At 35.8% G+C, this 23,622-nt stretch overlaps 1 protein-coding gene across 1 annotated transcript in view; it reads left to right on the plus strand.

The window, feature by feature from the left end:
- Positions 1 to 23,622, plus strand: part of Gmd (GDP-mannose 4,6 dehydratase) — an 86,227-nt gene that overhangs the window by 22,160 nt on the left and 40,445 nt on the right. The window contains exons 3-5 of the mRNA XM_090378607.1: positions 4,673 to 4,782; positions 10,907 to 11,099; positions 16,185 to 16,289. Coding sequence (XP_090234733.1) covers positions 4,673 to 4,782; positions 10,907 to 11,099; positions 16,185 to 16,289 — 408 coding nt within the window. The remainder of the gene's footprint in view (positions 1 to 4,672; positions 4,783 to 10,906; positions 11,100 to 16,184; positions 16,290 to 23,622) is intronic.

Raw genomic sequence — 23,622 nt, forward strand, 5'->3', positions numbered from 1 at the left:
ACTGAGCAAATTGTGAATGGACACTTGAAGGAATTTGGTTTGAATTTGGATGAGGATATTGTTGCCTGCACCACCGATGGAGCAGCAATGATGATTAAGTTTGGCAAGTAAATTACGCCTAATCATCAACAATGTATAGCCCATTGTATACATCTGTCAGTTATAGATGTACTTTATGAAAAAGCAATCAATTGTGGTGCCACAGTCTCTGAGTCTCCCAAAGACAATGAAGAAAATGAAAATAATGAAGAAAGTAGTGATGATGAAGTTGAAGAAAGACAGCAAGGCATGCTTTATCAAACCGACTTTACCGATGAGCTCATTTATTTATTCAATCCAATGGCCAATATTGCACAAACTATTAACAAAGTCGGAAAAAGTTGCAAGCTTTTTCGAAAATCGCCTACCAAAAATGACATATTACAAAATTTTGTTAAAGCAAAATTTAATAAGAAAGAATATAAACTTATATTAGATTGCAAGACTAGATGGGATAGCACATTCTATATGATTGAGAGATTTTTGAAATTGAAAAATTGCATTCCAAATGCTCTATGTGCAGTACTATCAACTGAAGCTGTCTGACGATGACTGTAAAACACTTGAATTGCTATGTGAAACTTTGCGACCAGTTGAAATGATTCTGAAGGCTATAACCTTAGAAGATACAGACTTACTTAAAGCAGAGTCTTCAATAGAATTTCTGCTGGCTAAGCTTGATACAGCAGAAAACCCATTTGCTTTAAAGTTTCACCAAAGCCTTTTGCAGCGTTACAATGCAAGACGAAATTGCCCAACTGTGGCTTTGCTGAGCTATCTACACAACCCCAAAAAGTTTAGGAAAGAAGATTCAGGTTCAAGAACTTTTGATTTTCCAAGTAAGCAAGTTTTGAAAAAGCATGCTGAAGAGATTTATCAGAGATTATTTGCAAAACATTCCGAAGGAGTCTTAGCGTTGAATGAAGAAACTGAAAATAAACGAACTGTTCTTTTAGAAGAAAACAAAGACTTGTCTAGTTCCGATGTTGGAGATACACTCATGCGAGAGTATGATAGTGTAATAAAGAGATTAACTGAAGAGCCTTCAAAATATCTGAGTGAATTGGAAATCGGCAAAGAATTTAAAATTTTGAAGGCAACTAGCAGTAGAAGTGAAAAGCTGGAGAAAGTTTATAGAGCACTACTGACCATTAAACCAACAAGTGTCCAATCTGAGAGAGTGTTTTCGATCACTGGTCTCTTTAACACAAAAATAAGGTCAAGTCTATCAGGAAAAATGATTAATATACTGTTTTTTTAAAGATCATTTTCAGAAAAAAGCTGAGCAATAAATAGTAAAGTATTTATTTTTAAATACTTTACTATTTGTAAAGTATTTTACAAATACTTTAAGCTGTTTTTTTTCACATTATTTTTATTTATTTATTATTATTATTATTATTATAGGGCTTATTATTTTTTTGTTTACTATACGAAAAGATAGTTTTTATTCAAAGGATTTGAATACAATTTGTAATTTTGTTTAATCTCAAGCTAGTTACTTTTTTGGAGCATTTTAATTTATTTTTATTTTTTTTTACTTTATGAGGTGATAGATTTTGTTTAAAAGATTTGATTATGATTTGTAAAATCTACCCAAGATAAAATAAATACCTGTGTTATAAGCTTTTAATTATTTTCTCTAAGTCTGAGAAAATCAGTTTTAAAACCGGTTTTATGAGTAAACTTCGGTTAAGCTCGGTTTTGAAATTTCTCGGTTTTATGCAAGCCCTAGTTACAATCTATGGCAACAATACATACCAGTAATCTTTTTTTCGTGGAAAAAATTTTTGTTGAAATCTGTGTAATATGAATCTCACAATCAGACATAAGTAAAAACTTGTTTCATTTTCCCATGTGTTTGCTTCCTCTATAAAAGGATCTCGCGCTTTTATGGTATTCCTCTATGATCGCGCTTTTATGGTATGGCGGGCTAATTAGACTGGATCGGGATTTTTCAGTTCCAACTGTCTTTTATAAAGTGACGCCCGTATTTGTCTTAGGGTGAGTAAGAATTTCTGTTACGTTACTTCTGTCAGCTTTTTTCAGGAACAAACATTTCATTATTGGTTGAACATTTACCCAAGCGTATACCATTATTTTGAGAAAAATATATTACCGTATTTAATTTTATTATTATTATTTTCTTTATCAATAATTTTTTTATAAATTTCAGGACATCCTGTTATGATGGAGTTGTTGAGAAGGCATTGCTACACAATTGCCTTTAAATTACAAGTAATAGAATTTGCAATAATTAAATCTAACTCCATTTAATTTATTTTTAATACCTCCCCCCTGAATACGTCCTGTATCATGCCATGTCGCCATATTTGTTTACATCAGTCGGTAAAAGATCACTTCTTAGTTTCACCGTAAACAGTATCGAAGGATAACATAATGGTTATTATTTTTTCCAAAATATGTGGCCAAAACTAGGGTATGTATGCCCGTGCGTCTTATAAGCCGGAAAATACGGTACTCCCAGGTCTTTTTCATTTTCTATCACCTTAAGTGTAGTACCACACAGTTGGTACGTTCCTCTGGGGTTACTTCTACCCATATAGAGTACCTTGTATTTGTCAATGTTAAACTTCATTTGCCACTTCTCAGCCCATCTTCCCAAATTATCTAGATCCTGTTACAGTAGCACACTGCCATTACTGTTATTAACAACCCTGCCAACATTTGTATCATCTGCAAACTTCAACACTAAGTCAGATATACCTTCATCAATATCATTGATAAATATACAAAACAACAGTGGACCAACACCAAATCCTGTGGGACTCCACTAATAACATTAGTCCACAAAGAGCAGCACCCATTGATTACCACCCTCTGTCTTCTCCCACTCAACCATCCTTTTATCCATTGTAGCAACTTACCCTTAATACCATTCTGTTCCAATTTGTACAGTAGTCTTCCATGTACAACAGTGTCAAAAGCTTTCCTGAAATCCAAGTATATGATATCAAAATTATTTTTTGCATCCAATTCCTTTGTAACCACATCATAATAACCAATCAGATTTGTCAGACAAGGTTTTCCCTTAACAAACCCATGCTGTGTCTGAATTATTGCTGCAGTCTTGTCTAGATGATCCTGCAATGCATCTTTAACTAGTGATTCCATTATTTTACCTGGAACAGAAGTTAAACTAACTGGTCTGTAATTACTTGTGTCACCCTTTGATCCCCTTTGTGAATTGGGGATACATTTGCACCTGTCCAGTCCGTGGGGACCTCCCCTGAGTCCAAGGATGCTCTCATAATTATGGCTAAAGGTTTGCTTACTTCCTTTGCCACCTCTTTTAATATAACTGGATAGATCCCATCCACCCCAGGTGCCTTTCGTATGTTTAACTTCAACAATTTCTCCTCCACTGTGCTCTCAGTTAATACAAAATCATTAAGCAGCCTTCTACAATTTGATAACCTTCTGCCCTTTTGAAACCTTAATAACTCCTCATGTGTGAATGTAGATGCATAATACTCATTCAGTTTGTTTGCTATCTGAGCAGGATCATTAACAGTCGAACCATCGATATCAAGTGAACCAATTAGATTCATTCCCTTCCTTTTAGAGTTTATATAAGTAAAGAAATCCTTGCTGGTTTTCTTAGCATCCTTTGCCAAACATTTCTAGTAATCTGCCTTTGCCTGCCTAACCTCCTTTGTGACTTGATTACAAACTAGCTTATATCTGCCATAGGCTTCTGTATCGCCTGATTTATATGTATCCCATGCATTTTTCTTCTCTGTCACGAGTCTCATTAGTTCATTTGATAACCATTTAGTTCTAAACCTTGAACAATATTTCTTAATAGGTATGAAACTTTTAGTAGCTTCCATGCTTCACACTTAGAATTTGCTGTTGGTAACATCATCAGTTGATCTCACTGTACAGAATTTAAAAACTGTGAGACCACTGTACTCACCTTTATGGAAGCAAAAACCCTTTCCTTTACCCCTGATGGTAATTATATCTTTTAAGTAAATCCCATATCAGTACACTGTGATCACTGCTACCTAGTGGTTCCTTTATCTGCAAATTCTTAATACATAAGTGATCACTGCTGATAACCAGATGTAAAATATGTAAGATGGAGCACTACCTTCATATTGATCAGTCTGATAAAACTAACACAGTGTGGTGTTTCACCCTTGGAAGGGAATTGCTCCACAGGGTTTATGGAATTAACGAATTCAGTACAATGAGAAGTTCCTTTTTCCTTTCCTTGAATTTGTTTGTTAAAGAACCATGGCAAACACACTCAGAACAGTTTTCAGTTTTAATAAAATAATTTTGGAAATGATTTGGTTCTTGAGTAGCCCATGATATTTGGAGTATCCATTAACCTAATTTTTTTCAATTTTTTCATTCTGAACTGCTCTCTTTATAACTTGACTTTTCAAGAAAAGTTTTTACCTCAATTTTCAATTAAAAATGAAAGAAATCTCCATTGAATAGGATGGAAATTAACTGGTGTACTTACTTAAGGATTAGTTCAAAATTAGATCCATCCTTTTAAGATATTTTCCTGCTTAAGAAAGTTGAACTGGTTGCTCTTTAAAAATAGCATACGGTTTCAATGTAATATATGCTGAATTATTTATTTTTTCTTTTTTAGCTATGAAATTACATTATGGAGATCTGACTGATAGTACGTGCCTTGTAAAACTTATCAGCAAGATCCAACCTACTGAAGTATATAATCTTGGAGCTCAGAGTCATGTAAAGGTAAATGAAACATCTTGCATAATGTTATTTTATTATTTTTATTTTATTTTTTTAACAAGTTACAACTGATATTAGGTGTACTCCTGAACAGCCATACTACTTTTTTTTATGCTACAATCTGAATGTAATATTACATTCAGAAAGAGATTTAGAATACTTATAGTGAATTACATATTGCACACTGCTTAAAGAATGTTTAGGCAGTTAATAAAAATGTTATTTTAGAATTATGTTCAGACTTCATTTACTTGCATTTTGAAGAATGTCTTGTTCTCAACTGATTGGAAGTAAATTGGTCACAAAGGAATTCAATTCACTTTGACCCACAACACAAACTTGTTGCCCTCGTGGGTAGCACAGTTGGTAGAATCGCTGTTCTCCCCACACCCGGTGGAAAAGAGCTGAGTTCAAGTCCTGTCAATGACATGAGGAATTTTTATAGGCATTTTTCACAATGTGGCTGAGATAATCAGTCTCAGATGAGGGTAGCATGGTTTTTAACTCCTGGAACTTAGGTTTTCCATCCAGCAAACAGAAAATCGACCACAAAGCAGATGTAATTTACAGATAGTATACGGAGCAATATGGCCTTAGTCGCTGATGCTCCTAAAATCCTACTACAAAACAACAAACTTGTTATTTAGTATCAATACCTAACTTTTGCATATATATAGGTCAGCCAAATAGGAGACTAACCTATGTATGTTATAGGCTAGTTTAGTTTCTATATTATTATGTAATATCTAATTTTGGAGATGATACTATATATAATTGACCTTAGCAGATTAGGGCATTTTCATTACAGTTCATTAATAATAACAAGCCAATGTGGACAGGGGCAGGCCATCCCAAGTGCGCAAAGGGTACACTGCACCCGGGTGGCAACGTTCAAGGGATGCCCGAAAACCTGAAACTTACATACACATATAAAGAAAATTTTGAGGGGGATGCCAAATTGCGATTGGCACCCGGGCTGCCACATACCCTAGGAACGTCCCTGCTCGTGGGTAGCACAGTTGGTAGAATTGCCATCCTCCCCACACTGGGTGGAAAAGACCAGTGTTCGAGTCCTGTTGATGACTCAAGGATTTTTTATTGGCCTTTTTCACAACATGGCTGAGTTTGTCAGTCTCAGGTGAGAGTAGCGTGGTTTTTCTCCCGGAAATGCATTTTTTCATCCAGTAAACAGAAAATTGACCACAAAACACATGCAATTTACAGACAGTATACACGGAACAATATGGCCTTAGCATTAGTTGAGGAATATGATGCACGAAAGCAAGCTTATTCAGCATCAGCCAAAAAAAAAAAAAACTCCTTTCCATTTCACCCATCCAGTCACTCCAAATGTTTGTCTACTTCAGCCCTAAATTTATTTAAGTTATCAACTTCCACAACAACAATTAGAAGTCTGTTCCAGCAATCAAGCCTTGTCGTTAATGCTTCTAAAACCCTACCACCGCAACAACAATATCAGTACTTTTAATATTGTTGAAATTTGAAAACATTCGGAATATATATGAGTGTCAGACTTTTTATTATTATTATTAACTTAGGTAGAAGTAATGGTTCTCAGCCAAAGTCTGTGGTATAGTATAAAGGTTGGTGTGAAGTATTGATATAGAAATCTTGAAGGGATAACTGTCGAAGTGATGTTATATAATTTTTAAAACTGGTTATGTGGCAGAGGACCAGACTATAGCAATATATGATGGAATTGCCGATTGGTATTTTTGAACATAATGTAACGTGCATACTTTCAGTATCCACTAGTGTCTCCTAATAGCCCACATTGGTAAGTGACGATCCCAGAAGAACCCTAAATTCACAATGATATGAAACTGAGTCCATGTCTGTATCCCTGGCATAATAATTAATTTTATTTATCACTCTCCTTTTTGAAACTGTTGAGTGCTGGTTTTTTTTTTTTTTTTTTTCAGGCTTTAATTTTAAATCAGTTCTTTCATATGCCTTTGCACTGAATTTTCAAGGTGGATATATGGTAGATTTGACAAGTCTCGTCATTTCATAAATAAGTTTATATTGTTGGCATATGTAAACTTATCATCTGTTGTAATGATAAAAATGTTCTAGTTAGTTAGTTAGTTATTTGGTTTTTAGGAGCATTAGCAACTAAGGCCATATTGCTCCAGGATATGTGGTGGTCATTCCCTGACCTTTCCCCATCCTCCATATTTGGTGGTGAGGGGCTCGAACCCCAGTATAATCAAGAAGCGTGTGCTACGCACTGCTGCTCCTTCCCACCTGACTACGGAGGTGCCCGAAAAATGTTCTAGTGTAGCCACAAATGAGAACATGGACAAAACTTTGCCATGCAGGAAATCTCTGATTATTAGTTTTTCACTGTAAGTTATGAATTATAATCATTTTGTATTTAACTCTTTTGTTCAATTTGCTTACCATTTTTGTTATAGAAGCTTCATTTTATTTCATATATCTTTTGTTAATATTCTGGTAAACTCTGTGAAAACTTAATCTTTCAGTACATACTTAAAAATTCAGGACAAAAATGTTAGACTGCAAGAAAATTTGCAGACATTAGCATTAGTAGAGCTATATGATGCAAGAAAGCAAGCTTATACAGCATCAGCCAAAAAAAAAACCCTTCTCATTTCACTGATCCATTCTTTCCAAATGTTTCTCTAGTTCTGCCTTAAATTTATTTAAGCTATCAACTTCCACAACAAGATGGAAGTTTATTCCAGAAATCAACTACCCACTGGCTAAAGGCAGATTTCTGCACATTTATTCTACAACTGTCTTTCCTCAGTTTGAATCTATGTCCCCTCAGGTTTCTAATCTGAGCAAGGGGAAAAATCCCATCAGCATTGAGCCTGCTCAATCCATTCAAGGCATTATACACCTCAGTCAGATTGCCTTGCAGGTGCTTAGTCACCAGAACCCGCAATTTGCAGAACTTAATCCTTTCTTCGTACCACTTTGTTCCCCTCACCAGTCTTGTTGCCCTTCTCTGTAATTGTTCTAGCAACTCCACATCCTTCCTAAAATGAGGCTTCCAGACCTGTACGCATTACTCAAGGTGTGGCCTGACCATTGCCTTATAGAAGGGGATAATCACCTCCTTATCTCTGCTTGCAAAATTCTTGTATATTATTGACAAGACCAGATGACCTACTCTGGCAGCCTGTCTGCACTGCTCAGAAAACTTCATATCTGACTGCACAGTTATCCCGCAGGTCTCTTTCATTCTCCACTACCCTGAGTGTAACACCACCCAGGTGGTACATTTTTCTGGGGGTTACTGCTATCCATATGCAGTACTTTGCATTTTTCAATGTTAAACTTCAGTTGTTACTGCTCAGCCCATCTGCCCAACTTTTCCAGATCCTGTTGCAGCAGCATACTGTCATTACTGTTATTAACAACCCTACCAAAATTTGTATCATCTGCAGACTTTGATATTAAGCTTGATTTACCTTCATCAATATCATTGATAAATATACAAAACAGAAATGGGCACAAAACCGAACCATGAGAAACGCCACTAATAACATTAGTCCATTTAGAGCAGCATCCATTAACTACCACTTTCTGTCTTCTCCCACTCAACCATCCTTTTATCCATTGAAGCAACTTCCCCTTAATACCATACTGCTGCAATTTGTACAGTAGTTTTCCATGTGCAACAGTGTCAAAAGCTTTCCTGAAATCCAAGTATATGATAAAAATCAGAATTATTTTTTTCATCCATTTCCTTTGTGACCACATCATAGTATCCAATTAAATTGGTTACACAAGACCTCCATTTAACAAACCCATGCTGTGTCTTAACTATTACTACAGTCTTGGCCTGCAATGCTTTTTTAACCAGTGACTTTGTTATTTTCCCCAGAACACAAGTTAACCTAACAGTTATATATATACTTGTGTCACCTTTTGAACCCATCTTTGTGAATTGGGGATACATTTGCACACCTCCATTCATTGGGGTCCTCTCCTGAGTCCAAGGAAGCTCTCATAATTATGGCTAAGGCTAAATGCTTTCTTCGCTGCCTCCTTTAATATAACTGGATAGATCTCACCCACCCCAGGTGCCTTCCTTATGTTTAACTTCAACAATTTCTCCTCCACTTTGCTATCAGTTTTGACAAAATCATTTAACTCCCTGTTAGAGTTTAATATACATCTGGCCCTCCTCCTTATGTGTGAATGTAGATGCAAAATAATCATTTAGTTTGGCGGCTATCTGAGATTGATCATCTGCAGCCAAACCATTGATATCAAGCTGACCAATCTGATTCATCCCATTCCTTTTAGAGTTTATATAAGTAAAGAAGTCTTTGCTGTTTTTCTTTGCATACTTTGCCAAAGATTTCTCATAATCTGCCTTTGCTTGCCTAACCTCGTTTTTCGACTTGATTACAGATTAGTGTCTATCTACCATTGGCTTCTGTGTTGCCTGACAATTTGTGCATCCTATGTATTTTTCTTCTCTGCCACAAGTCTCATTAGTTCATATGACATCCATTTGGGCCTAAACTTAGAACAGTATTTCTTAGTTGAACAAAAAGCCTAGTTTGCTTCCAAATTTACTTCCTTGAATGCTTCCCACTTAGAATTTGTCATTGCTAACATTATCAGTTGGTCCTATCGTATTGAATTTAAAAACTGTCTGAGACTACTGTAGTCACCTTTATGAAAGCAAAAACCCTTCCCTTTATCCTCAATGGTAGTTACATCTTTGAATAACTCCCACATCAGAATGTGGGATTAATAACCACCTTGGAATAATCGCCTGAGAGGGCATAAATTCAAATTGAGGAAAGACAGTTGTAGGATAGATGTGCAGAAGTTTGCCTTTAGCCAGTGGGTGGTTTATTGCTGGAACAAACTTCCATCTGCCATTGTAGAAGTTGATAGCTTAAACAGATTCAAGGCAGAGCTAAACAAACATTTGGAGCGGGAGGATGAGTGAAGTGAGAAGGTGGTGTGTGTTTTTTTTTTTTTTTTTTTTTTGGCTGATGCTATATAAACTTGCTTTCTTGCATCATGTGTCCTTGCTAATGCTAATCAGCACGCTATGATCACTGCCACCTAGTGGTTCCTTTATTTGCAAATACTTAATGCATGAATAATCACTGCTGGTAATCATATCAAGAATTTTATTTCCTCTTGTTGCCTTTCTAAAATGCTGCTGTAGAAAATAATCATCCAATAAATCCACAAAAGCCTTGCTAGTGTGCGAGTGACCAATCCACAAGTTCCAGTCTATAACTGGGAAGTTAAAATCCCCCCATTATAAGACAGGCCTATAACAAACTCCTACCTTCATTTTTGCTTTCTTAGTGTTTATGTCACACCAAACTGACTGAACAGTGCACTGTCCATCTATGTCAACTGGATGCACTTCATTAGATTATGTGTTTCTTAACTAACAGCATAACCCCTCCTCCCTGTCTATCCTTGCTGTACACATTGTACTCCTTAAATTCCAATTTTGCATTCCTTATATCTGTGTGACACCACGTCTCTGATATCCCAACAATATCCACCTTGAATATCTTAACCAGCACTTCTAATACATATAACATATAAGTTTAGTGCAATTGCACTGTGTCTATATGCAGTAAATTAACTGAAGTTATTATAGCAGCATTCTTTCATTACAATTCATATTGTGGATGCCTTCACAACAAGTTGCCTATTTGGTTATTGTTACTAGAGAATATTATTGTTACTTATTATCAGTGTATACCACCAATCAGATAGCTGTTTCAGGACTATTTGGGCTTTCATCGGTGGCTGGGTAAGTACCCTGATTGTGTAGCAGCTGACAACTGATCACGGCATATAGCCTGATGAGTTGTCAGCTGGTTAACACTAACCAGCTGACAACATTACATAATTAAATAATAAATTGAAATCCAGTCGTAATATATCTTTGATAATAATTATTCTCATTGTGGTTCAATACATCAATAACTTTCAGAAGCCAGAAAGTAGGTTATACAAGAGTCGAAAAATGAAACATTTGTATTGTAATCAGCATTTCTTCTCTAGAAGTGCTTTATGTCATGGTATTTTTTTGATTTAGAAAAAAATAATAATAAAATTTATTTGTGTATATTTTGGCTTTTTATAGGTTTCCTTTGATCTTAGTGAATATACAGCTAATGTTGATGCTCTGGGTACTCTACGAGTTTTAGATGCTCTGCGCACATGTAGATTGGATAAGACTGTGAGATTTTATCAAGCTTCTACAAGTGAGTTATTTGGAAAAGTACAAGAAATACCACAGAAAGAAACTACCCCATTTTATCCCCGCTCTCCTTATGGTAAGTTTTATATAAACATCCTGTGTGAGGTTGGGGACATAGGGGATATTACATATCCTTTTCAGAATTTTGGGACATGTAACTAGTATTATATACAGGGCATTAAAAAAATAAATAAATAACAATTAAATTTGAAAAAACTGAAATAATTAATTTTACCTCTATTTGTTACTTTTTTTTTTTTTTTTGTTTGCTAACCAAAGTATTCGCTACCGGCCTGCGAATACTGTTTTAGAGCTGTACCCTCAAAATGTAAGGAAGATTGGATCTCACCATGATGTCATCATAATCTGAAAAGTCATCAGTCCTAGTTCATGATGGAAGAGATGGGGAATGGTTGACCTGAACTTAGCTCTGGAGACTAAACATGGGTTCCACCACTTCAAGCCTCCAATAAGTAAAGTGGTGGTATTGCACCGGTTGATGAGAATCATCTACCAACTAGTATTGCCTGGTAACACAGAGGAGTGGCATTTCTCCATGTGGTGTGGGTGCCACACCTTGACCCCTGCTTACGTTGGTTCACACCTGGGTGGTCACCCATTTGATTTCACATTTACCCTAGATCTTTTTCAATTTCTACTACCCTGTGGGTGATGCTGCATGGTATGATAGGTGCCTCCGTAGCCAGGTGGGAAGGAGCAGCAGTGCGTAGCACACGCTTCTTGATTAGACCGGGGTTCGAGCCTCTCACCACCAAATATGGAGGATGCAGAAAGGTCAGGGAATGACCACCGCATATCCCGGAGCAATATGGCCTTAGTTGCTAATGCTCCTAAAAAAAAAAAAACAACCAAATAACAAAATAACAAACAGCATGGTATGATAATCTGGGATTACTACTATTATATAGTATTAAGTATCTTTCATTTGTGAATATTCAACTTTAATTGCCACTTCTCATCAGCTGTCTGCCTAATTTGTCTAATTCTTGTTATAATAGCTTACCCTAATTTTTTTTTTTTTTTACGAAAACCGCAAACAAAAAGGTATCAAAACCTATAGTGCTTAGTACTGTGCATGTGTTGAAAGAGAAGTGTGTGGGGGGGGGGGGATGCTGGAAACTTTGTTCTAGAGACTAAACATGGGTTTCACTGTTTCAAGCCTCCAATAAGCAAAGTGGTGGTATTGCACCAGTTGATGAGAGTCATCTACCACCTAGTAGATTACTGTGATTAACCACCCTTCTGGCCTTATGCCCTCATCAGTGAATGAATAAATACAGAAAACAACAATGGGCCCAGCACTGAACCCGAGGAGGACTCTGCTAATAACATTTGTCCAAGAAGATCAGTGGGCATTGATAACCACCCACTGTGTCCTCCCACTCATCCATCCCTTTATCCATAGCAGTAAATTGCCCTTAATGCCACACTGCTCCAACTTGTATAGAAGTCTTTTATGTGCAACAGTATCAAAAGCTTTTCTGAAATCAAAGTATATGATATCAAAATTATTTTTCGCATCCAGTTCCTTTGTTGCTGTCATAGTGGCCAGACAATATTAGTGGAGAATTCTAAAATGTCTTTTGTCAAAAACAGATAGTGCTAAATCATCATCAACATCATAACTCACAAATATGAACATTGTATTGGATCCAATTAACCAAATACCAACATTCTATTGGATCTGCCCTGCAGATTGTGGAATTTAAAAATTATAAAAAAATAGCTAATTTATGATATTAGGAGAAAAATTTTGTCCTTTCTTTTATTTCTGTGGTAGAGATAAAAACTATGAATTTTACCCCCCCCTCCCGCTGCAGATTGTTGAATATCTTCGCAGGATCTTTAACCTGGTGTTAGTCAAGTAGGGATCATTTTGACACCCACAATTTTTTTTAGCAATTTGTTCTTCATCAACCCTATGTCCATACACCTGAAACTCCTAATAATTGTTTCAAATGTTTTCTTTGAATTCTTCCACAGAAAATTTCAGAAATGTCTGTTAATTATTGCACAATTAGAAAAATTCATGATTTAGTTAAACCAAGATTAATTAAATAAATAAATTTTCTGTTTATACTCCGGCACGACAACCAAGTCAGTAGAGTTTACAAAAAATCGTCAATACAAATATTTATCGTATTTAGTAGTCACGGGCTTGAACCCCGGTCCACTCAAGGAACGTGTGCTATGCACTCTTGCTCCTGACCACTGAGCTACGCAGGCCTAACTAATCATTGTATACTAAACATTACCATACCCATGATTAAGTTGAATTCATGATTAACTAATTATATACATGTGTTGATTTACACGTCATGAAGCATTACTGAAAGTAAGTTTGCCTTACTGCCATGCACCTTCCTTCATTTGGCTAAAAGGCTATACCATAGTCTCAATATCATATTACAAAGAATTTAAAAATGATAGATTTTTACTTTATGCATTGATAAGGGTTGGTCTCTTTCAAAGTACCTATCAATGTGTAAAGATGGCAATCAGTTTTATATATATTTATATCCGCATATTTTAGTTAAATGTGTGTGTAAATTTTGATTAATCCATTTTCAGCTTACAAGATGTGGCTATTAAATAATGAGACTGTTGCAATAAAATAAATATAATGAGTGTTTCATACCTTATAAGTTATCCCCTTAAAAATAATTGCCTTGGGCTTGCACACACACTGTTCCATGCATTTCTTTCAAGCACAGAAACATTTCTGGAAGTTATCTTCTGTATGCCCTTTTAACACTTCAGTCATTTTTTTCTGAATGTATTCAGTGTTCTGAAAGTGGGTTTCCTTAAGTACGCTTTCAAGTTGGAGAAGATAAAAAAAAATCACAAGGGGCTAAATCTGACAAGTAGGGCATGTTCACACTCAGATTTTCTTTCTGACCAGAAACTGGTTAACAGAGCATGTTGTGTGCTGGAGTATTGTCTTGATGGAACATCCAACCATCCTTCCACAATTCAGGTCTCTTCCTTTGAATTTTTTCATGCAGCTCTGTCATAACTTCAGTGTACTATGTTTTATTGAGTTGGGTGGGATGTATTCAGCCATAATAAATCCTTTAATATTGAAGAAAACAAGAAGCATGGTTTTCATTTTTGATATTCTTGCTGCTTTTTTTTTTTTTTTTTTTTTTTTATGTGGGAGATTGTTGTCTTCCATTACATTGACTGTCTTTTAGTTTCTGGGTTGTATTGGAACAGCCAACTTTCATCACAGGTAATTACAGTACTCAGAAAGTCTGGATCATCTTCAATTTTTTTCAGAACACCTTCACAAACTTGGAGTCTTCTTATTTTCTAATCTTCATTCAAATTTTTGGCACATCTTGGCACACACTTTTCTCATTCCTAAATTTTTAGTTAAAATTTTTCTGTTTCTTTGTCCATATTGAGTTCTGATGCAACCATTGTAATGCTTAAATGATGATCATTTCTAATCAATGTCCTTACCTGATCCACATTTTAATCAGTTTTTATGGATACCAGATGGCCTGGTTGTACAACATCTTCTACATTCCCTCTTCCTTCTAAAAATCTTTTATGCCATTTAAACACAAACTCTTGACTTAGTATCTTCCCCTTAAACTTGACATATAACTCATAGCTTTCAGTTGGCATTTTCTGTAGTTTTGTTAATTGGAGGTTGATTTGTTTGATTCTTTTGTCTGTTATTTTTCCAGCAAACTACAAAAACAGAAGGTAATGAAAACCTGTCTCACTATAAAGTGAATGAGCTTGTTAAAATGTGACTTGGCAGATAACTAAGAAGAGGTTAAAGGTCAGCTGCTGTGCCTTTGTTTCACAGGTGGCACTTCATGTATAGTGGTTGCACATGCTGTCTCATTATTTAATAGTCACACCTGGCATTTAACACGCATTTAATAGCCACATTAATTGTCAAGGTCCAACATGGTATCAATTATATCTTCATTACTAGTTTGTGATATTTATAGGAATATCGAATTTAGGAATTAATAACTTTTGGTACAATGGTAATATGATCTTTAGGTGTATATATACCAATGCCAGGACTATAGTAATCAAATTTAATGAATTTGAATTATTGTTAAATATTAGTTGGCTTTAGGATGATCGAAATATGAACAAAAGACACATGGAAATTTAAACTGATAGTTGGATGAAACTAATTATTGTGTTTTTTTTTAAGGCTAATAATAAATAAGCCTGGCTTCCTTGCAACAATTTGCCTGTATTAATACTAATACACAATGTTGTTTAAAAATGAGCACTGCAGCAACAGTTGTGTGATTTATCCAGTTATAATGAAAGAGGAGAGTAAAACAAGTGACCCAACTTCAAAGCTGCTCCAATAATGTAATAAAAGATTTGTGATATGCAAATATCTTTTTAGTTCATGAAGTAATTTTGAGAAGGTAATAAGTAACCACAGACCTGTAAAACTGACTTCTGTGTCATGGAAAAGTGTGGAGTCTGTTAACTTAGTGGATCACCCACACAGGAACAAAATTATAAGGGAGTCACAGAATGATTTCGCTAGGGATAAATTGTGTCTAACCCAGTCTAAATTACCATGAGGTCGGAAAACCATTCATATCTTATAGCATCTAACAGGTTAGATGCTATAAGATATGAATGAACAGAAAAAATATTTCTATTTCTTTCCTCCCCTTTCTTCCTTTAGTTGGAAAACCATTCATATCTTATAGCATCTAACCTGTTAGATGCTATAAGATATGGATGAACAGAAAAAATATTTCTATTTCTTTCCTCCCCTTTCTTCCTTTAGTGCACATGTGTGTTTGTGTGCATGTAGGTGCACGTGTGTGTGTGTATGTGATTGAGAACATGTAGGGAATATGTAGAAAGTAAAGAAAGATTATTTGGGGCACTACATTGACTTCATTATCTTGAAACATAGAATTACAATTCATTTGCAAGGTGAACATGTAGCATTTTTCTCAAAGAAAGTGTTGTGTAATTAAAATTACAACTGAAAACTAAAATACAAATAATAATTTTAAAAGGGTAGGATAGTTTATGATAGACAAACTTCTAAAAATAAATTAAAGCATATTCTTTATCATTCTTAAGTCATTTGCTGTTTTAATCATATTATTTATGAATTTTTTTCCCCCATCTTCAGGAGTAGCCAAGTTGTATGCATATTGGATAGTTGTTAACTATAGGGAAGCATATAACATGTATGCTGTCAATGGAATTCTCTTTAACCATGAAAGTGAAAGAAGAGGTAAATATAATGAGCATATACATCAAATTACTTCTTTATTTCAATGAATTTTTATCATAGGTTAGTATCTCTTATAAGAGTGAAGGCCATTATATTTGCAGTGACAGAAATTGTTGCTTCAGCTTTCTAAATTTTATATGAGTTTTAAACTGAGCCAATTCTTCTGTGCACTACAAAATTTGTAAATGATTACTGACTTTTTTCTGAGGATGTAATTCTGTTGAGGTATTTAGATTTCTTTGCAGTTCTTAACTGCACTAAATTTTGTATAATGCTAGGCCTGATGAAATTTTAAAGATATTTGAGACAAAATTGTTAGGCCACGTGAGTAGGAAAAAATATATCTTCCACTGGAATGCAGCTGATTTCAAGTGTAAGAGAAATTTCCTAGCTCTTTTCACAGAAAAATAATTTAGCTCCTAAGAATTTCTTACAGTCAGTAGAACTTTCAAATCTACAATGAGAAGCTCTGAAAATGGAATGGAAATGATTTTAACTGAAAGAGAAATGTCAACAAAAATTGAACTGCTTTATATCTTGGTAATCATGTATCGTTTTACAAATCCAGCCCCATGTATGCACTGAATACACCAATAAAAAAAAAAAAAAAAAACTGACAAAATTAATTCTAGCATTCAAACATACAAGTACACTAATGCTAAGTTAATTTATGGAATGCATTCTTGGAAGTTGTACATTAATTGAATGTACGCTAACTGAATATTAATTTTCCCTATAAACTCGTGTGATTTGCTGTGATACATTCCTGAAGATTTTAAAGTAATTTTTTTTTTTTTTAAATTAAATATGAATTAGTAAATTAATAAGAGGAGTTTACCTCAATATAGTACGTGGAACACTTCCGTATGATACCCTCCAGAAATTAAAACGGAAAAAACGAAAAAATCGACAACTTACCGGTCCATTAAAGTAAAATATAAATAATTAAAGTAAAATATAAATAATTAAATAATCAATTTAACACAATTCAAAATCAATTCAAAACAATTAAAATTCAAATTAACGCAATTAAAAGAATCTAACGAAAATATTCAAAACGATTTTCCTTCCTGAAGCTGACAATGCTTTTCGACCGACTGTCGTGATCACAGGAATGAAAATTACCGAATCAGGCTAAACCTGCAACTTAAATTTTTTTTTTTTATGAGAACCCCAAACACGAAAGGTATCAAAACCTATAGTACTTAGTACCGTGCATGGGTTGAAGGAGAAGTATGGGGAGAGGGGAGGGGGATGCTGGAAACTTTGCTCTAGAGACTAAACATGGGTTTCACCACTTCAAGCCTCCAATAAGCAAAGTGGTGGTATTTCACCGGTTGATGAAAGTCATAGGAATTAGTGTTTGGGGGAAGGAACAAGACTTGAGTGTGAGAAACCACAATGAGAAGAATGACCAGGAGCATTGTCAAGGATTAACATATTCCTTAAATGCCATGCTCTTTTTCAAACAAATATTTTTATACTTCTGGTACAAAATAGTGCAGAAACTGGTCCAGGGAAAGTGTTGCAGTAATCCATGCTTTCTTATTTGATTTCAAAATCACTGGCAGTAAAGACTCTAAACGCATTTTTGTAAGCCTCTGGATTCTCACTGTGATTCACTAAAAGTGGCTTTAAATTTCCCACGTAAACTTATATGTTCTTGTTTATACTCCGCCACAACCACCAGGTCAGTGGAGTTTACAATAAATCATCAATACAAATGTTAATCGTATTTAGCAGTCACGGGCTTCAACCCCTGTCCACTCAAGGAGCGCATGCTATTGCACTCTCGCTCTTGATCACTCGGCTACTTCAGATCTTATAATTTAGGAAAACTCAGAGTAATAATAATTATACTAATAGCCATACAGTGCAAGGAAGCCACAGGCTTTTGCTGCACAGACTGGGTTAAAAAAGAGTCAATAAGGAAATACAAATTATTTGCTTCACTCCTCACATAGGTAACTATTCAGTTGACCTTTGAATTCAGTTGAGGCCAAACTGTTAGCCTCAACTACCTATGAAGGCTACCTGTTCCAGCAATCAAAGACTTGCTGGCTAAAAGAAAACTTAAATCTAGTCTAATCTGTCTAATCTTACAACCTAGTCTGAACCTCTTCCCCATGTAATTGGAATTTATACCCACGAGTTCTGGAATTCCCTGTAATAATTTGCTAGGAGTATAGTTAATAAATTTGATGTGCTTGAACTGCTAGTCAAGACATCAAAGGCAGATATTGTTGGGATATCAGAGACGTGGTGTCACACAGACATAAGCAGTGCAGAAGTGGAATTTGGGGAATACAATGTGTACAGAAAGGATAGACAGGATAGGAAGGGAAGAGGGATTCTGCTATTAGTTAAGAAACACACAAAATCTAAGGAAGTGCATCCAGTTGCACTTCCTTAGATTTTATGTGTTCCATAGATGGACAGTGCAACGTTGAGTCAGTTTGGTGTTGACATAAGCACTGGGAAAGGAAAAATGAAAGTAGGTGTGTGTTATAGGCCTAATGAATCTGATGAGTATAATGAGCAATTGTGCAGAGAAATAGAGTGGACTAGTAAATAAGAATGTCTTATGGGTGATTTTTGACTGGCACTTGTGGATTGGTCACTCGCACACTAGCAGGACTTTTGTGGATTTATTGGATGCCTGTTTTCTACAGCAACATGTTCGAGAGGCAACCAGAGGGAGTAATACTCTTGACCTCATTATCAGCAGTGATTATTCTTGCATAAAGAATTTGCAGATAAAGGAACCACTGGGTGACAGTGATCACAATGTTAAGCATTAGCATTAGCATTAGTAGAGGCATATGATGCAAGAAAGCAAGCTTATTCAGCATCAGCAAAAAAAAAAAAAAAAAAAAAAAAAACACACACCACTCCCATTTCACTCCTCCGTTCGTTCGAAATACCTGTCCAGTTGAGCTTTAAATTTGTTTAGGCTATCAACTTCAACAACAAGTGATGGAAGTCGGTTCCACCAACCAACCACCCGCTGGCCAAAGGCAAATTTCCGCACATCTATCCGACATCCGTCCTTCCTCAATTTGAATTTATGCCCTCTGAGCTGATTATTCTGAGCAAGATGAAGAATCCCATTGGCATTGAGCATGCTCAAACCATTCAAAGCCTTATACACCTCTATCAGATCACCTCTCCGGTGCCTAGTCTCCAGACTCTGTAATTTGCAAAACTTAAGCCTTTCTTCGTAAGAGCAACCCTTTGTTCCATTCACTAATCTTGTTGCCCTTCTCTGTACCCGTTCCAGCAGCTCCACATCCTTCCTGAAATGAGGCCTCCAGACCTGTATACAGTACTCAAGATGTGGCCTAACCATTGCCTTATACAAGGGAATAATCACCTCCTTATCCCTGCTAGAAAAATTCCTGTATATCATTGACAAGAGACCATGAGCTACTCTTCAGCTCGTCTGCACTGCTCAGAGAACTTCATATCTGCCTGCACAATTATCCCCAGGTCCTTTTCATTCTCCACCACTGTCAGTGTAGTACCGCAGAGTTGATACGTTGCTCTGGGGTTACTGTTTCCCATATGTAGTACTTTACATTTGTCAATGTTAAACTTCATTTGCCACCTCTCAGCCCATCTGTTCAACCTTTCCAGATCCTGTTGCAGCAGCATAGCATCAGTAGTGTCCTTAACAACCCTGCCAACCTTTGTATCATCTGCAAACTTGGACATTAAACTTGATATCCCATCATCAATATCATTCATAAACACCGAAATGTACTGGAATTACTTAAAGATGACTACCATCAAGGCTAAAGAGAAGGGCTTTTGCTTTTGTAAAGGTGACTAAAAGGGTCTCAGACAGTTTTTAAATTCTATACAGTGGGATCAATTGATAATGTTACCAATGATGAATTCTAAATGGGAAGCCTTCAGGGACTTAATTTTGGAGGCTACTAGTCTTTTCATTCCAACTAAGAAATACCGTTCAAGGTTTAGGCCTAAATGGATGTCAGATGAATTAATGAGGCTTGTGGCAGAGAAGAAAATGTATGGGATGCATATAAAGTATCAGGTGACACAGAAGCCTATGGCAAATATAAGCTAGTCTGTAATCAAGTCGCAAAGGAGGTTAGGCAGGCGAAGGCAGATTACGAGAAATCTTTGGCAACGGATGCAAAGAAAAACAGCAAAGAGTTCTTAACTTATGTAAACTCTAGAAGGAAGGGGATGAATCAGAATGATCCACTTGATATTGAAGGTTCAACTGTTGATGATACTGCTCGGGCAGCTAATAAACTAAACAAATATTTTGCATCTACATTCACACACGAGGAGTTATTCAGGGAGGGGGAATGCCAGAGGTGTATTAAACTCTGGCAGTAAGCTAGATAATCTTATAATAACTGAGAGTAAAGTAGAAGAGAAATTGTTGAAGATAAACATAAGAAAGGCACCTGGGGTGGATGGGATCTAACCAGTTATATTAAAGGAGGCAGCAAAGGAAGTAAGCAAACCCTTAGCCATAATTATGAGACCTTCAGGGATTTCAGGAAAGCTTTTGATACTGTTGCACATGGAAGACTGCTGTACAAATTGGAGAGGTATGGCATTAAGGGTAATTTGGATAAAGGGATGGATGAGTGAGAGAGATGACAGAGAGTGGTAATTAATGGACACTGCTCCTCTTTGTGGTCAAATGTTATTAGTGGAGTTCCCCAGGGTTCAGTGTTGGTCCCATTGTTGTTTTGTATATTTATGAATGATATTGATGAAGGTATATCAGGTTTAATGTCCAAATTTGCAGATGATACGAAGGTTGACAGGGTTGTTAACGACAGTATGCGACAGTAAAGACAGTATGCTACCCCAACTGGATCTAAATAAGTTGGGAAAATGGGCTGAGAAGTGGCAACTGAAGTTTAACATTGACAAATGCAAAGTACTGTATATGGGTAGCAATAACCCAAGAAAAATGTACCAACTGTGTGGTACTACACTTAGGAAAGTGAAAAAGAACTGGGGCAATTGTACAGTCAAATATGAAGTTCACTGGGAAGTACAGATGGTCTGCCAGGGCAGGTCATGGAGTCTTGTTAATGATGTATAGGAATTTTGCTAGCAGGGACAGGGAGGTGAATATCCCATTATACAAGGCAATGGTCAGACCACACCTAGAGTACTGCATACAGGTCTGGAGGCCTTATTTTAGGAAGGATGTAGATTTGCTTGAGCATGTACAGAGAAGGACAACAAGATTGGTTAGGGGAAACACACATGCGCTTACCAAGAAAGGCTTAAGTTCTGCAAATTGCAGCACCTGGAGAGTAGGCACCTGCGAGGTGATCTGATTGAGGTGTATAAGGCCTTGAATGGGATGAGCAAGCTGAATGCTGATGGGATTCTTCCTCTTGCTCAGATGAAGAACTTGAGGGGGGCATAGATTCAAATTGAGGAAAGACAGTTGTAGAATAATGTGTGGAAATTTGCCTTTAGCCATCAGGTAGTTGATTGGTGCAAACTTCCACAACAAAAGACTTCCATCTTTTGTTGTGGAAGTTAATAGCCTAAATAAATTTAAGGCTGAGCTAGACAGGCATTTGGACTGAATGGAGGAGGGATGAAATGGGAGGATTTTTTTTTTTTTTTTGGCTGATGCTTCATAAGCTTGCTTTCTTGCATCTTATGCCTCTACTAATGCTAACATTGAGAATTCTGCCTTCATTCATTTTACTAATCACTCTCAGAGCCTATAAACCTGGATTTGGTCATCTCTGAGGTGCTTGGTTGCCAAGCTCTGTAGCCCACATATATGGAGTTAGTAACCACAACAGAGCATGCTTGAGACTGTTGAAATAATAGTGAAAGCAAAACCGTAACTTTCATTTTAGTTTTGCTTTCAGATATATAAGATATATTAATTTCTAATCTCATAAATGTATAAATAAATTTAATTTTCTGTTAATACTTTGGGATGGTCACAAGCATAAGAGAGGTGTACAATTACAGCAGTTGTTTACAAAGATAACATCATAGTGCATCAAAGGTGTGAAACTGTATGTAGCTCTGAATCTATGTACTTATATTGGCCAAATTATATCAATATAGAATGTACATATCATTGGATGAATGTTAGCCAGATATACAGTAACTCAGCATTAGGTGTATGCCATATGGATTACATGAATAGCTCACCACAAATTAAAATGATTGCTTCACTAACTGAATTAAGATTTTTTATATTTCCCACTTTGTTTAAAACTTTTGATTCAGCTTCACTAACTGAATTAAGAATTTTTGTATTTCTCACTTTGCTTCAAACTTTTGATAATTCACCATTTTGCTAGTGTCATGTTATTTAACATATTTGCTGCTTTTGTCAGAAGCAGTGAATGGCACTGCAAGTGACATGCCATTATGCATACAAGCATTCAAAATGCAAATAAATGGTGGCCATTCTTAAGTGGTTGCTATCTGAGTGGTGTAAAGATTAACGCATGCGATTAACTGCAGTTCTGTCAACACACTGTTTGAACTCTGGGCTATTAGAAGCAATGCTTCATTTTTGTACACATTTTAATTTTTATCTTCTTTTCTTGTATTCAGATTAGTTTATATTCATGAAATAAACTTTTGATAAAGTTTTGGATTTTGTTCTAATTTACAGCTCAGTCCAAAAGTAAGTGTTTTCTTTTAGCTATGAATTCCAGACTTTTACTTTTCCATTGTTTATGAATTTTCAGAATGTTGTTGTCCCTCAGTATTCTGAAAATTACAGCACATTGAATGCACTCTCTCAAATATAGGTAGAAGTGAATGTGTCTATGATATTTTATTTTTGTTACATATAAAAAATACAGTTTAATTCCAACTTTCTTGTTATATCCTAATAATAAATATCTTTAATTGTTCTTCTATAAATTTATTATTATTTCACACATCCATTTGCTCCAAAAGTTTGTCCAGTTCTTCCTTGAATTTTTTAAGCTATTGACTTCCACAATGACAGATGGAAGTTTGTTCCCACAATCAACTACCCGCTGGCTAAAGGCAAATTTCTACATATCTATTCTACAACTGTCTTTACTCAATTTGAATTTATGCCCCCTCAGGTTCATAATCTGAGCAAGAGGAAGAATCCCATCAACATGGCATTTGCTCAAATAATTCAAAGCCTTATATACCTCAATCAGATCACCTTGCCTAGTCTTCAGACACTGTAATTGCAAAACTTAAGCCTTTCTTCATAAGAGAAACCTTTTGTTCCATTCACTAATCTTGTTGCCCTTCTCTGTACTCATTCTAGCAATTCTACATCCTTCCTAAAATGAGGTCTCCAGACCTGTATACA

This window comes from Mastigoproctus giganteus, chromosome 7 (assembly GCF_048544385.1).
Source record: "Mastigoproctus giganteus isolate SK-2022 chromosome 7, ASM4854438v1, whole genome shotgun sequence".
NCBI lineage: Eukaryota > Metazoa > Arthropoda > Arachnida > Uropygi > Thelyphonidae > Mastigoproctus > Mastigoproctus giganteus.